Source organism: Necator americanus, chromosome I, assembly GCF_031761385.1.
Source record: "Necator americanus strain Aroian chromosome I, whole genome shotgun sequence".
Taxonomy (NCBI): domain Eukaryota; kingdom Metazoa; phylum Nematoda; class Chromadorea; order Rhabditida; family Ancylostomatidae; genus Necator; species Necator americanus.
The window spans coordinates 13,419,963-13,432,879 of record NC_087371.1 but is presented as its reverse complement, the minus strand read 5'-3'; the positions used below and the strand labels follow the sequence as shown (position 1 = coordinate 13,432,879).

At 39.8% G+C, this 12,917-nt stretch overlaps 1 protein-coding gene across 1 annotated transcript; it reads left to right on the top strand.

Annotated features, from left to right (window-relative positions):
• Positions 1-3,016: 3,016 nt before the first annotated feature.
• Positions 3,017-12,907, top strand: RB195_005408 (uncharacterized protein; the record flags this gene model as incomplete). Its single annotated transcript, XM_064177885.1, has 4 exons — positions 3,017-3,075; positions 3,164-3,335; positions 4,318-4,336; positions 12,903-12,907. The coding sequence occupies 4 exons, from the start codon at positions 3,017-3,019 to the stop codon at positions 12,905-12,907; spliced, it is 255 nt and encodes an 84-aa protein (XP_064034985.1).
• Between the last annotated feature and the right edge of the window lie 10 nt (positions 12,908-12,917).

The window sequence follows — 12,917 nt, the reverse complement described above, 5'->3', positions numbered from 1 at the left end:
CCAGGCGAGTCTGAACTGCTGAAGTTCAAAATCCGAAATTTTTTAGGACTCCCTCTTTAGTTAATGCGTCAGCGGCCCTACTATCAGTTTAGTGGAAGCGGCGAAGTTGGGCGAAAATTGGTCCTCGAGTAGAATTTGTCCCATCGAGCGTTGCATTGGGAAGATGAGAAAACTTTTAAAGGGTGAAAGAGATCCTGAGTGATGGAAGAATATTCAGTCACGAGAGAAAGACGACAAAAACGAGGCACAGCCGATTATGAGTGTTTGTTTTGAGTCTCAATCAACGTTTTCACAGACGAGAAAAACAGGGGAATTACGGTAGAGAACAGGAATGTTCGTTAGTTCTCTTCAGGAAAGTTCTTGGAAATGTAGAAATTCATATTTAATAGCTAGTTTTGCTTGAAAACAATGATTCCGAGGTATACTGTGAATGAATGGGGTAACCAGAGCTGTGACTCATTTCACGATGCTATAGTAGCTTGAAAAATTCATCAGAAAAGTGAATAAATTCCCTCAAAATTCTCACAACACGAAAGAGGACAAATTTTCGCTTGAACAAAGCGAAACGAAAGCGAACCGGAGCCAGCAGTAGCGGGAGCAGCCGGAAACTAACACTCCGCCCCAGATCGGCGTAACAAAAAAGTTCAATAGAGCAAATTGGCACTCGCATACATTTTGAACGTTTAAAATTGCATGCAGCTCCTTTCTGAGCGAACGGATAGTTTAGCAGCCAGCCAGTTGAAGAACTAATTTTGAACAAAAAACATCGAGTCGAAACGCTTCAAGGTGATTTCGGGATGTTAAGGTCGAAATTCTTCCTTCTAGTTTTTTATCCATGCTCAAGACATGATGTGGCCATGTCTTCAAGGTCGATGGCACGACGCTGCTCGAGGCCAACCAACCGTTTCGTTCCTCTCCGGTTGATAAATTGGAATTATACTTGTCTGGGAGGACAAAAACACCGCAGTCAGCTGCCGCCACTTTTTCTAAACCTTCACATGCGTTCATAAAAACTTTAAAAGTTAAAAACTTTTGAATTAAACTCCAGCAGTGCCAATCACTTTATTGTACATCGCTTACGTAACATAACATTGCTTAAGCTACTAACAAACGTGGAAACGAAAAGCCTTGGAGACGTTTGTAGAGCGGATTATCATCAAAAAGAGGAAAGATCTCAAAGATAATTGAAGTCGCTATTTTGAGGCGAATTTCACGATGTAAAGTCCGTGAAAAAGCTAGTAAAGCAGTAAGAACGCAATTATTCGAAAAGTGAACAAGACTCATGCGATCCACTTTCAACTAACGAGGTAGTCGCACCAGTAGCTGGTTCTTTTCGTCAAACACAAGAAACTTCCAAGATGAGAACGTTTTTCTGGAAGAGTACGTTTCAGATTTGGCTATTTGTCTCTGCAAGTTTCTGCAGAAGGTTCATCGTTTTCATAGTTTCTGTAGGGCGGAAGAGAAATTACTGGAAAAAGCAATGCAACGAGCGGATAATTACATACTCTGTTGCGATATGGGCGCAGTTTCAAAAATGCTGCACAGCTGCAAATTTTGGAGTGCGTTCTTGTCCGACCAGGGTCGTTAACTCTTCAAACACAATCTCCAGATCCACATTTTCTTCTACAATCTCTGAATTTTTGAATTTGAAATCTACAGACTATTACATGACTGAATTGTGAACAAATTCTATGAGTTAGACTGAGAGAATATTCTGGAGATTATGGCTCACTATTTGTCATAGAGACTTTTCTTTCCCCCCCCCCCCCTGCCTAAAAGCCTTATCTTACGATGGAAGAACTAAGGTAAAATCATAAAGTGTCTATTCGGAAAAAGCAAACCTATACGGTGGCTTGTGAGGGCTAGGCGATGTGTGAAGTCAGTTTTTTACTGTCGCAGACAGGTCTGCTACCAATTAATCTACTCCAAAGGGATCAGGAGATTGGTGGGCACTAAGGTGGAATTGAACCTTCGATCGACCATGCAGACACAGCGGAACCTCTTACCGACTGAGCTACACTCCACCTAAAAAAACTAAGGTATTTGAAAGAAGAAAACTAGTCTACAAGTCAACAACGAAATTCTGACTTTCTTTTTTCTTTTATCTAGGGAGAACCGATGACGAATGGGTCAGACGTTGCCTTCAGATGACGTCTGAACTTAATGCGATCTTCTTCAGCACGTTGATCGCATGATGCGACTGTTTTGCATCTAGTTTATCTGCTTATTTTGGACTAAATCATGTTTCTTTTTCTTTAATTACAAACATAATATGACACAACAAACAAGAAACACATCATTTCGATACTGATTCGTTTCTTTCCATAAAATGTGCTTCCGTACTTGAAGAAATATTTATGATAATGTAATCGGGATAGATTTGCTGAACAGATTTTGTAGGAGGACCTCACACGTTCTGTATGAGGGGAAACGATTCAAATCTCTTTTCCACTTCGGGTCATCTCTCCATACCTCCCAAAAAAACTTAAGAAAATTAAAGAAAAATTAGTGTGGAAGTTTTGTTTTGACACGCACTGAATGCGGGTTTCCTTTTTTAATGCATCATTGAGGTATGGAGAAGTAACATGAGTTATTATTGTTTTATTCTAAAGGACCTCCTAGGGCCTCCTAGCGACTCTAATTTACTACATATTTTCCCTGTAGAATGTGATATTTCTGCCACATTCAGAAATAAAAAAAGGGTAAGGAGTGGCAGAATGACGTGTTCCCGTCCTCTTCTGTCTTTTTCCTCCTTCTTCTGTAGTCATGAAGCAGTTGAAAGGCATGAAATGTGTTCAAGTGCTGTAAAAAGTGTGCCCTTTCGGTTATTCTGCAGGTTGAATGAAAGCGTTTATTGGCAGTGGGAAATCGAGCAAAACATTGAACTCGAACATTAGAGATGGGATGTATGAGCACTTCAGACTAAGGACATCAGGACTGACCTACTCTGTACATCAAAATTTGCTATACATGTCTTGAAATAGATCATTCTCCTGGCTTCAAGAATAAAATATACATGGTTATTGAGATGGCTTGCTTAGCACTCTATGAGTGCCAGGGCGTCGAGGATAAGCGGTAAGGTGCACGATAAAGTACAACGTGCAGTGATAAATCCTTATGGAGGTGCGCCCACGCGTTCGATCTCAACTCAGAATTATTTGAGGTTTATTAACGCGGATGCACCATACAGCGACGTGCGAGAGCCAATGCGTCCAACCGGTGTTTCTATCCTCTCGGGCGAGTCTGCTGCAAATTATTGGACCCGGAGGGGTGAAAGGCTTGGTTGGCTCTGGGACGATACTGAACCGTCGATCAAGTTGTCACAACCGAACCTCGTGCAGCCTCTTACCCCCCAGCACCACCCTCGCCCATGCGCTTGTCGTACCTGTATTCCACCCACTCGATGGCTCTGCAGTGCAGCAAAGATGGAGCCGATTGTTTCAAATAGATTGTAAGATTCCTCCTTATCATTGGAGCGCATCAACAGCTAAGCGAAAAAATCCAAGTGAAGCAAAATAAGTGATTATGCCCGTTTTACTGTCGTTCTAATGGAGTTTGTGATAGAAACAAATAACCAGGAACCAAAGAAAAGAAGGAATACGCCTAACAGGTCTCTTTCTCTCGATCTTTTCTCTACTGAACTGCAACGATTGATGATGAACGTTATCCGGAACGGCACGGAATCGCTCCACACTGAATGAGAGTTTTCAGTTCCAGATAGGCTAATTTTATAGCCAGGAGAAGCAGCTAACAGCTGCTAAGCCCAAGGCTATGCGTTCTAGTCTCATCATCAAAGGCGCGTCTTTATGGCGATGTGGAGCCGATTATACCGCGAAAATTTTTGAAGGGAATTATTTTATTCCTCGTTATCTGGAACTGCATTGTTAGCAATTAACTTCAACTTTACTTTAAATTTACTTTACTTTCATGCTGAAGTAAGTATTTGGGCAAAAGAAGCAAGGATCATTAAAATGCTTTTGTACTTTTGAAATAGTCTTTTTAAATACATTGAATACGGGTGGAATTACAGTCGCGGCATAACGACCTGAACCCCTCGACAGCTCCAGTCGAGCTGCAGAAATGAACAAGGGTCCCACGGGGTCACCTCGAGCGCTATCATCCACGCTATTGCACCGTAGTTTAGTTCGTTTTGACCACACTGTGTGTCTGAAATCTGTCATTTTTGAGTCCTATTAGAAAAGGGGTAGGCCGTTTCTATGCAATGAGCACTGAAAATGTTGCAGGACACTGTGCACTATAAAGAAAGGATTCACGGATCTTCACGGAGCCAGAGACATCTTCCGAATGTGCGATTAGGGCCGTAGGAAATCCCAAGGTTTGTAGCTAAATATATGTTTCTGTTTCTGAAACGTTTCGGATTTTTGAGCCACAACCACCTCGTCACAGAACAATTCCTTTACGAGGAGATTAATCACTGAAACGTGAAATAATGAATGAAAGTGAAATCATAGTGCAAACAATAAATCCCAAAAAAAGCTTCGGATGAGCCAGCTATAAAATCATCAAGTCTCTAAGTGCTTAGCTTCCTGTTTTTTCTCCTCGAAAACCTTACCAGATTGACACCTAGCTTCGAGCGTAACTTCGTTATGTCTCGCACTTGCTGTTGCCAGTGCTGAGACCCGTGTGATTTTATTCCAGCGAAATAGAATTTTATCAAGAGCAAATTGAATATTATTGGACACTGAATAGGCTTAGCTTTGAAAGCTTCCACCTTAAAAAGACTTCTTTCTGAGAATAACTAAGGAGATGGCCAATAACTCTTTTAGATGAAAATATTCCGGGAAGAATTGGATGAAAATTTCCTAGTGCAAAATAATACAAGTGACTTAAGATTGAATTCCGGATCCTTCAGGCATTCGAATAATGGAGCCTTTCAGTCTCTCAACTTATTCGAATATTCAGAAAAGGAACGTAGAATTGGAGTTCTAATGAAATTTGAGGCAACGTTTAGGTACGATTCAAAATTTTGCGGTGATCTATCGAAGCGCTTTTAAAAATATCTCGTTAGATTAGCGTTAGCTTCAAATATATTTTTTCTTGAACCAGCAGTCAATAAAGGAACCGAGAACGAAAATATGCAGAGACAATTAAGAAGAAGAAGATTAAGAAGGATAATCAGAATCTCACAGAAGATGTCTTTTTTTTCTGTTTTACACTCCATCAGCGAAGGACAAAATTTAAGGAAAATTCTAAGAAGTGTGTGTTCTTTTTTGCAAATGAAGAGATCTTATACCAGGAAGATTCTAAGCAGTTTGTGAAAAACTGGATCGTTATCGATTGTAGCTGGTTCTTTCAAGAGGGAACGAGGAAAATTATGTGGAAAATGTTCTTTTCGGTGGTTTTGGTTTCTGATCTTGTTAGGGAACAAGTGAGGGAAAAAGTGCGAGATTTGGATTACTTGCTTGCGAATTATGCGGATGGTGAAAAAGAGCTGTAACGTTCGTGGGATTGGAACATGCAAATCAAAGTGAGTCCTCCAAACCCCTGTAGACCATCCGTTTCTTTTAAAGCACCATTTTCGGTCCCAGTGGTACATGAATTATCGATCTTTGAGAAAAAACGAGCTTCTGAGGGATCTTTAGTCCACTAGTGGTTGATGACCTCACTTAACGTGGGTGGCTTACACCTTCAACATCGTCCATAGATGTGAGGATAGTATGCCACAGATTCTGGATAAACAACTGACGATCTTTGCTGATTTGATAGAATTTTTGCCACCTTGGATGAGATCCGAAAAGAGGTGAGTTAAACCTGAATGCATCCAAATTCGGATTTTTCATGGTTCAGCGCCATTTTTTTTTCGGGGGGGGGGGGAACATCGAAATTAATTTGAATTTTGGTGGAATTAAATAGATTGACCAGTTCACAAATTCCTCACCTGATTTTTTGGATAATTCTAATTCTCTGGATAACGTATTGGCGTAAATAACTTCGCTTTCGGTAGATCTCATTTGCGTTCTTCATCACGAATTCTATCCTACTGAATGGGGTTTTTTCTGAACTAGTTCTAAACCAATAAAACGAGAGCAAAAGCCAGTAAGTATGTCATTAGAGAACGAACGAAGGAAAAGCTGGGCATCGGACATGGGCACAGCGATGTGATGAGGATGGCGGGGCCGGGAAGACGGCATTGACTCATCAGTGGGAAGCGAGAGGGGTTTGGACTATCATCATCATCATCATTCAGAGGATGTCATCCAGAGAGCGGTACTTGTCGAAATTGAACACGAAATTAGGTTGCAGCACTGAATCACACACACAGATGACTAGGGAACGATGTGGTTCTCGGCGCGTTTGATACTGCGACGACAAAAAAAAAGTGCGAGATGAGTTGACTTAGCTTAGCTGAACATTTTTTCACTAGCACCAACATCAGAAAATCCTATATGGTGCCTAGGATCGAATAGGACATTCGAATAAATAAAGATTTGATTTTTTCCCGATCCTGAATTATTCGAAAGTTCGAGAAGGAAGCGTGTACAGTGCGTGTGCGTATGCCTAGCAACATCGAGCAGAGGATGACTGGCGCGGCAAAAACCACGACTTCTTTTCCATTGCGTGAGCATCACTTTTTCCTTTTCTTACGTGTGTCCTCGTGAGATTGGCGAGGATGTATGTGCGTATATGTTCCGGTACTTGAATGAGAAGAGTGATGAGTATTTGACCAGCTGATGTAGGTCCTAGTACGAAAACGTACAGCATTATTCTCGTGTGGACCTCTATTCATCAGTCAGCCGCATTCTATTCGAATTAGTTATACTCGGCGTTGATGTGATGTTTTCTCGTACGTAATGCAGTTTTTCCCCTGGCTTAAACAGTCAATCACTTGGTGCTGGCTACACGGGGCTGCGTGTGCCGACAAGACTGAACGTTCCCTAGATGAGCCAACCGGGGAAGTCTGTTAGGTTAGGGTCTGATCCGGAGATGAGACGATAGCCATACCAAAACTTAAGGTCACTGCGTATGCAGAGAATAGCGGACGTTCCGCTATTTAGAGTATGTTTTTGGGCTCACTTCTACCTCCTTCTTCCCGTATTGAAGCCTTATTTTCGAAGCCACTCTTCACACTTTGCATTTACACGGAACATAAGCTTTGACATGGTTATGATCTCATCTCTGGATCCTATACTCCCCCAAAACTTTTTCCTGACATTAAAATATGTAATGATCCATCTTGTAATGATTATGTATTTTTACTTGAATATCTGCTTCTACTGGAAGATCGTATCTAACAGCTTTGTTTCTAGTGATTCTTGTATTCGCACGAATACAAATGAATTTTTCGAATAGTTCGAGTATTCGAATAGTGGGATCGTTTCGAACTTTTAAACTACTTGAAAATCACTTTGAATTTTCGATTAGAAAACTAATCGTATTCAGACTAATAGTATTTGACCGACGGGTGAATCTTCAATAATCTTTTCTTTTTTATTATTCGAATTATTTAGAGAGTTGAATGATTCGACCTCTACATATCTTTGAATAATTGGAGTTGAGTATTTGAAAAATCGTTGCGCAAACCAATATTTGCAAACGTAAGCCTTTCCATTCGTGCAAAATCGGCAACGTTTTTCTCTGCTCAAAATTGCTTTCATAAAATAACGATTATCCACAACAGAGTGTGTTGAGTCGAGTCCGTCGAATTTCCCATTTTCGCTCAATTAGTTTTGCATGGTAGGTTGGAGATATGAGAAAATTCCGAAATTTGAGCCAGGGACATAAAGAAAACGATAGCATTCCTTATAACTCTTCTCCGTGTACTACACAAGGATCAAGGTTTACAGTAGAGAGTAGCAGTATAGTATGTAGATAGGCATCCAGCGTAGATTGAATTCCACGAAATGAATGAAAGGTGACTGGGGTCGTCTCTTGATTAAAAAAAAACTCAGAATGCAAAGAACAATATGAAAACATAATTTGCGAAGAAATTCTTTGAGAACGTTTTTCTCTTACGAAAAAAAGTGCTTTAACGCCATGTTCGTCATCAGTTTACCTCTGCTCTCTAAAAAAAATTACGATCTGAAAGCTGTGCTTGTTATTTTGAAGACTGTTGAGAACGTTCTGCGTGATAAATAAATTATTTAATAAATTTGCAGATGTAGGATTATTGGATATGCATTGCTTCAGCACCATTTATTACCCGTACTATTCGACTTTTTTGTTTTATTTCTAGAAAAAATTCGTCATTATTTTCGATTACTTATTTATGTTCTCTCTAAAAAAAAGTATTTATTTTAACCTATGGTTGCTACGAATGCCATTGGACTGTCGTGGATTCCAGAAATAACCACATTTCCTTGTTGTTCTTCTATAGAGTTCCCGGTTCTAATACGAGGGTGAACTTAGGCTGGACACAGATTAAGAGATCAATCACTAAGGCGCTAAACTGATAGCTATGACAATTCGCCCTGCAGGCTCTTTATTCCGTAGTAGATAGATTTTTTGCAGAATTTTTTTGGAAATTTTTCATGCTCACAATATAGCTGGAAGACGAAATGACTTTTCTGGATAAGATACATTCACATAAATACTACCTCAACCGACCGAGAGAGTCGATAAGTGATCAGGTACTGATTAAAGTGCAACGAATACCACCACAGAATGTTCATTGATGGATCGGCAAGGGAAACATAAAATTACTGTTTAGCGCGCAAAAGCCAAGAAAATAGCGACTAATGGCTCGAGTACCTCGGCTCCAACAATCCACTCTTCTCAGGAAGCGTCGGCCTTGCGGCAGGGGGTCATAGATTTGAAAGCGTAGGTGAAACACGAATTCAAAAGTGATTTTCTCTAAGAACAGCGAATTTTTCACTACTTTGCTCTCGTATTTTGATTTCATTCGATTAAAGGAATGAAAATACAGGATATCATAGAAAGGAAAGTCGTATGAGTAGGCCCTGAATAGTCGTAGAGTGGGATAGATTTGAATTTAAAAAAAAACTAAAAACTTTTTATTTTTGTCGTGAGTCGTAGCTTTAACATTTTTCAGTCATTGCCCTTAACTTTTTTCCAACTCTGAACACTGCTATAGTACCGTACTGCTCCCTACTCCTACGCTACGGTCAAAAATCCAAAGATATCGTAGGGTTTTTGCAAGTTGTCTAGATCTATGTTTTATACGCATTTTAATTTTCTAGAGTGCTGTAAGATGAATGTGAAAAAAGGGAATGCAAAGAATTTGTGTAATGAGGAGAGTTAGGAAAAGTTGAAGTGTAACATCAGGACCGTTCGGAACAAATAACGATTCCCTCGCCGAATACGGCGACGTCTGCGCTCTCACAACAGAACAATTATTTCGGAACGTCATTAGATATCGGTGAGATTTGTGTTCGCTAATCGATGAGTCGCGAGGAGGAACAGCGCGTTCTTTAGTAGACTTGGAATTCCAATTAATTTTATTCTGTTTTATTGGCTTTCTGACTTATTTACATTCATTGGGTCAATCAGGAATGTGAGCAAATCTCAGCAGTGCTCTCTAGATTGTTTTTAATTTGTTTGTTTGTTAGACTAACACAACTGATTTTGCCAGCTGAAGAAAGAAGTTCACAGAGAGGAAAGCGCGAAGTTTAAACGCAGAATTTTTTGTAATGTCCTAGAATCTTCTAGAAGGATCTACATTAGAATCGGATGATTTGAAAGAGAAAATGAATACGCCTTTCACCGCAGAAAGGGAATCATTGAAGATGAGCTAACGACGAGATCCCTGGGAAAAATATAACACTCATCCGGAATTGAACGGCTTAACTGCACAATGCCGATCCTCGAATCTGAGAACTGGTTATATGAGCGTATATGGGCTATTTAGTCGCATCCTCTACTCCTTATCAAGGGGCTAATAACCGAGCAGAAAAGCGCTAGAGCAAGAATTTATTGTCATGAAGTGGTATACTGTAAAATAGTAGTAAAGCGTATTTCTGGTATTTCTCCAAAGCGCTAAACGTGAACATTAAGGGGGAACTACCGGTCACATTCAACTCCTGCAACAATGCCGAGTGCTTTTTGAGCAGGTGACGATTTCCGGAGATTTCCGTTCACGTCGCATTTGACTAGTATGATGCGGGAAAAATTTATTATGAAAATTTTCTTTGCATACAGTATACTAGAACACGTCGTTTAGCCGATAGAAAACTACCATTTCAATGTTGGGTTCATTTTTGGATTGACGTAACATTATGTGAAAAAATGGCGAACAAAACTATGTACATCAGAAGATAGATGAGGATAAAGTGTCTGGCGTTAGTCAATCCGCTTGGGATGCGCCCCCACGCCCACTTCAATTCAGAATCGTTTGAGGTTTACGAACGTGTAACTGGCCTCTACAATGACTTGCGGTGGCTAGCCGATGTGTCAAGTCAGTGCTTTTGTCCTCCCAGACAAGTCTGGTACCAATTTATCGACGCCGAAGGAATGAAAAGCTTGGTGAGCGCTAGGGCGGATTCGAACCTCCGATCGATCGTGCAGGAAGCGGAACCTCTTACCGACTGTTGCCCCGAAAGTATGTACATTACGCATTAAATTGATGGGAAAGGAGGTTTTTTTTTTTGCTCTTTTGAATGGAGTCGCATCTTGAAATATTACACACTAAAACCAGCAGTTATTTCACCCATCTCGTTTTTTTTTCTTCTTCCAATCGTTCCGCTCTGGTCATTTTATGGTCAGGGAAATGTCCCTAAGGCCAGATGAGTCAATGCACACAGCAAGACTCAGACTCATTGTGTCGATAAATGCAGTGCCGCCAATCTCGCCGCCACCCATAGATAAAGTGTACTTGGCTCTTTTTTCACTTTCAGAGAAATGAGAACTGGGGCCCAATGCTGCAATTTTGTGCAGAAATATCTCTGGATTGAATTAGACGTAATGTCCGGCAATAGACTGAGATGTGATTGCGGCTTAGAAAAGAGAAATTGCTCGTGTTTTCTCTTCGGATCAGTGCTGTTTGACGCTGCTGTCATGCGAGTAAGCTAGGGACCAGTTCTCGCGAGCCACCAATGATTCTTGATTCGGCACAAGGATATTGGGGCAACAAGACATCACAAATAATATAATGTAGTTGTTCTCTATTTATGACTTCTTTATAGAAATTCTTGGAAATAAAATGGAAATAATCAGTATTTCACTGTTGAAAGCTTGCTCATTTGTGTTCATCGGCTGTAAGTGCACACTCCAAGCAGCGAAATACGCTATGAATCGTTCCCATCGAAATATTGGAACTACCACCTGCTGCTGCTTTCTTATTTTTCCTTCAAAAATAATAGTAATATTCCCTTTTCCTCTTTTCTTCCCTTTCTTCTCGCAGCTACCTTTCTGCAGTGTTACTCGTTGCATTTTTTGTTGATGACACTTCTTCTATATTAATTTTGAAAGTATAATTACGCCCAGTAATAATTTGGAAGGTCAGCGGTGAAAAATCGATCAACAGTGAAAAAAAGTTATTATGGAGCACAAATGCTGCTTTTCGGTTATTTTCTGATCGTCATTCATGCACTTATCACAAATCGATCGGTTGCAAGCGATCACGGTTCCCACGCTCACTTTTAGGCCTCCGTTCTCGTGCTAGAATTTGAATATGCAAAAAAACTACAGTAGTGAGTTATTTTTCATCAGCGAATCCACTTCAATTAGTATTATTAGTATTCTATTTTTCTTGGAAATAAAATGGAAATAATCAGTATTTCACTGTTGAAAGCTTGTTCATATTAGTATTCTCACAGTCGTATAATTGAAAAAAGAAAATATCTTAAAAGAGACCATAAAAGATTCGGGATTCCTCTGAAATGGATTTTTAGAAATCAAAGGTCTTCTCCATAGTAGCTGATTTTCTCATTGTTCAAGTTTCACTTACAATTTTTTGAGAATTTTATAATAATCACTAAGCAAACAATTCTCAATGCTTTGGGGAATAATTTGTTGTCTTCAAGAAGAAGAAAAGATTAGAGAAAAGCTAGGAAAAAACATTTCTGCATTGTGACAATGCACTCTGGCCGAAAATATTTCCAGATGACTAGTCATTCTCCACGGGCTCCTTCTCCACAGCTTTCAACGCTTCGTTCGCTTACGTGACCACCTCGTGCACTGCTTTGAGGACTTGTTTTTTCTACTGAGAAAATCTTATGCTTTGCTTGAAACGCTAATATCGTGAACTACACTTCCAGGAAGTCCTTGAAGAGCAAAAACTGGAACACTCGTTCTACTTTAATGTTCTTTCCACAAAATTTCTAACTTTCAAGAAAGTGTAGCTAACAAAAACTTGCTTATACTTTTCACGTATGTGACTGAATACATAGGATGCAAGTAATAAAATATTTAGTGCTTCAGTCGCATGAAATTTCTTTTTTTTAAAGTTCTTTTGTGACAGGAAGTGCATTGAGTAAGAAAAAATTACATCTAGATTACTTGCGGTTATCTCAGATTGTTATAAATTTTTTTTAGTCTTTGCCAAATTCCTTAAAATTCAACGCTGCATACGTTATTTACAATAGTGGGAGTGAAGGTGAAACGGGAAGAGAATAAAAACGCATTGCTGGAAATATTTGTAGGGTTACGGCGTCATGAGAGACCAGTTCTCGCAGTGAGTAAATCTCACTGCACAGGAATAAGAAAGCAATGAGGAGATTATAATAACTTCAAAAGCGTTTCTGATCAATCAGCGCACAGATGAGATTTGCTTTCAATAGAAGTTTAGCCTTTCTTTTTTGAAGAAGCAAAATATCCAGAAAGAGGCAAAGTGGAGAGTGCTAGGTCGATTAAGAGTTGCAGAAGAGTTGTAGAGGCTGAAAATAATGGAAGAGAGAAATCTAATTTCTGTTTGATGATGTGGAAGTTCTGCGAATATCGGCGAATTTGATTTGCAGTGCATCCAAGTGAAATGAGCTTTTTTCCAGAGTAGAAGCAACGGA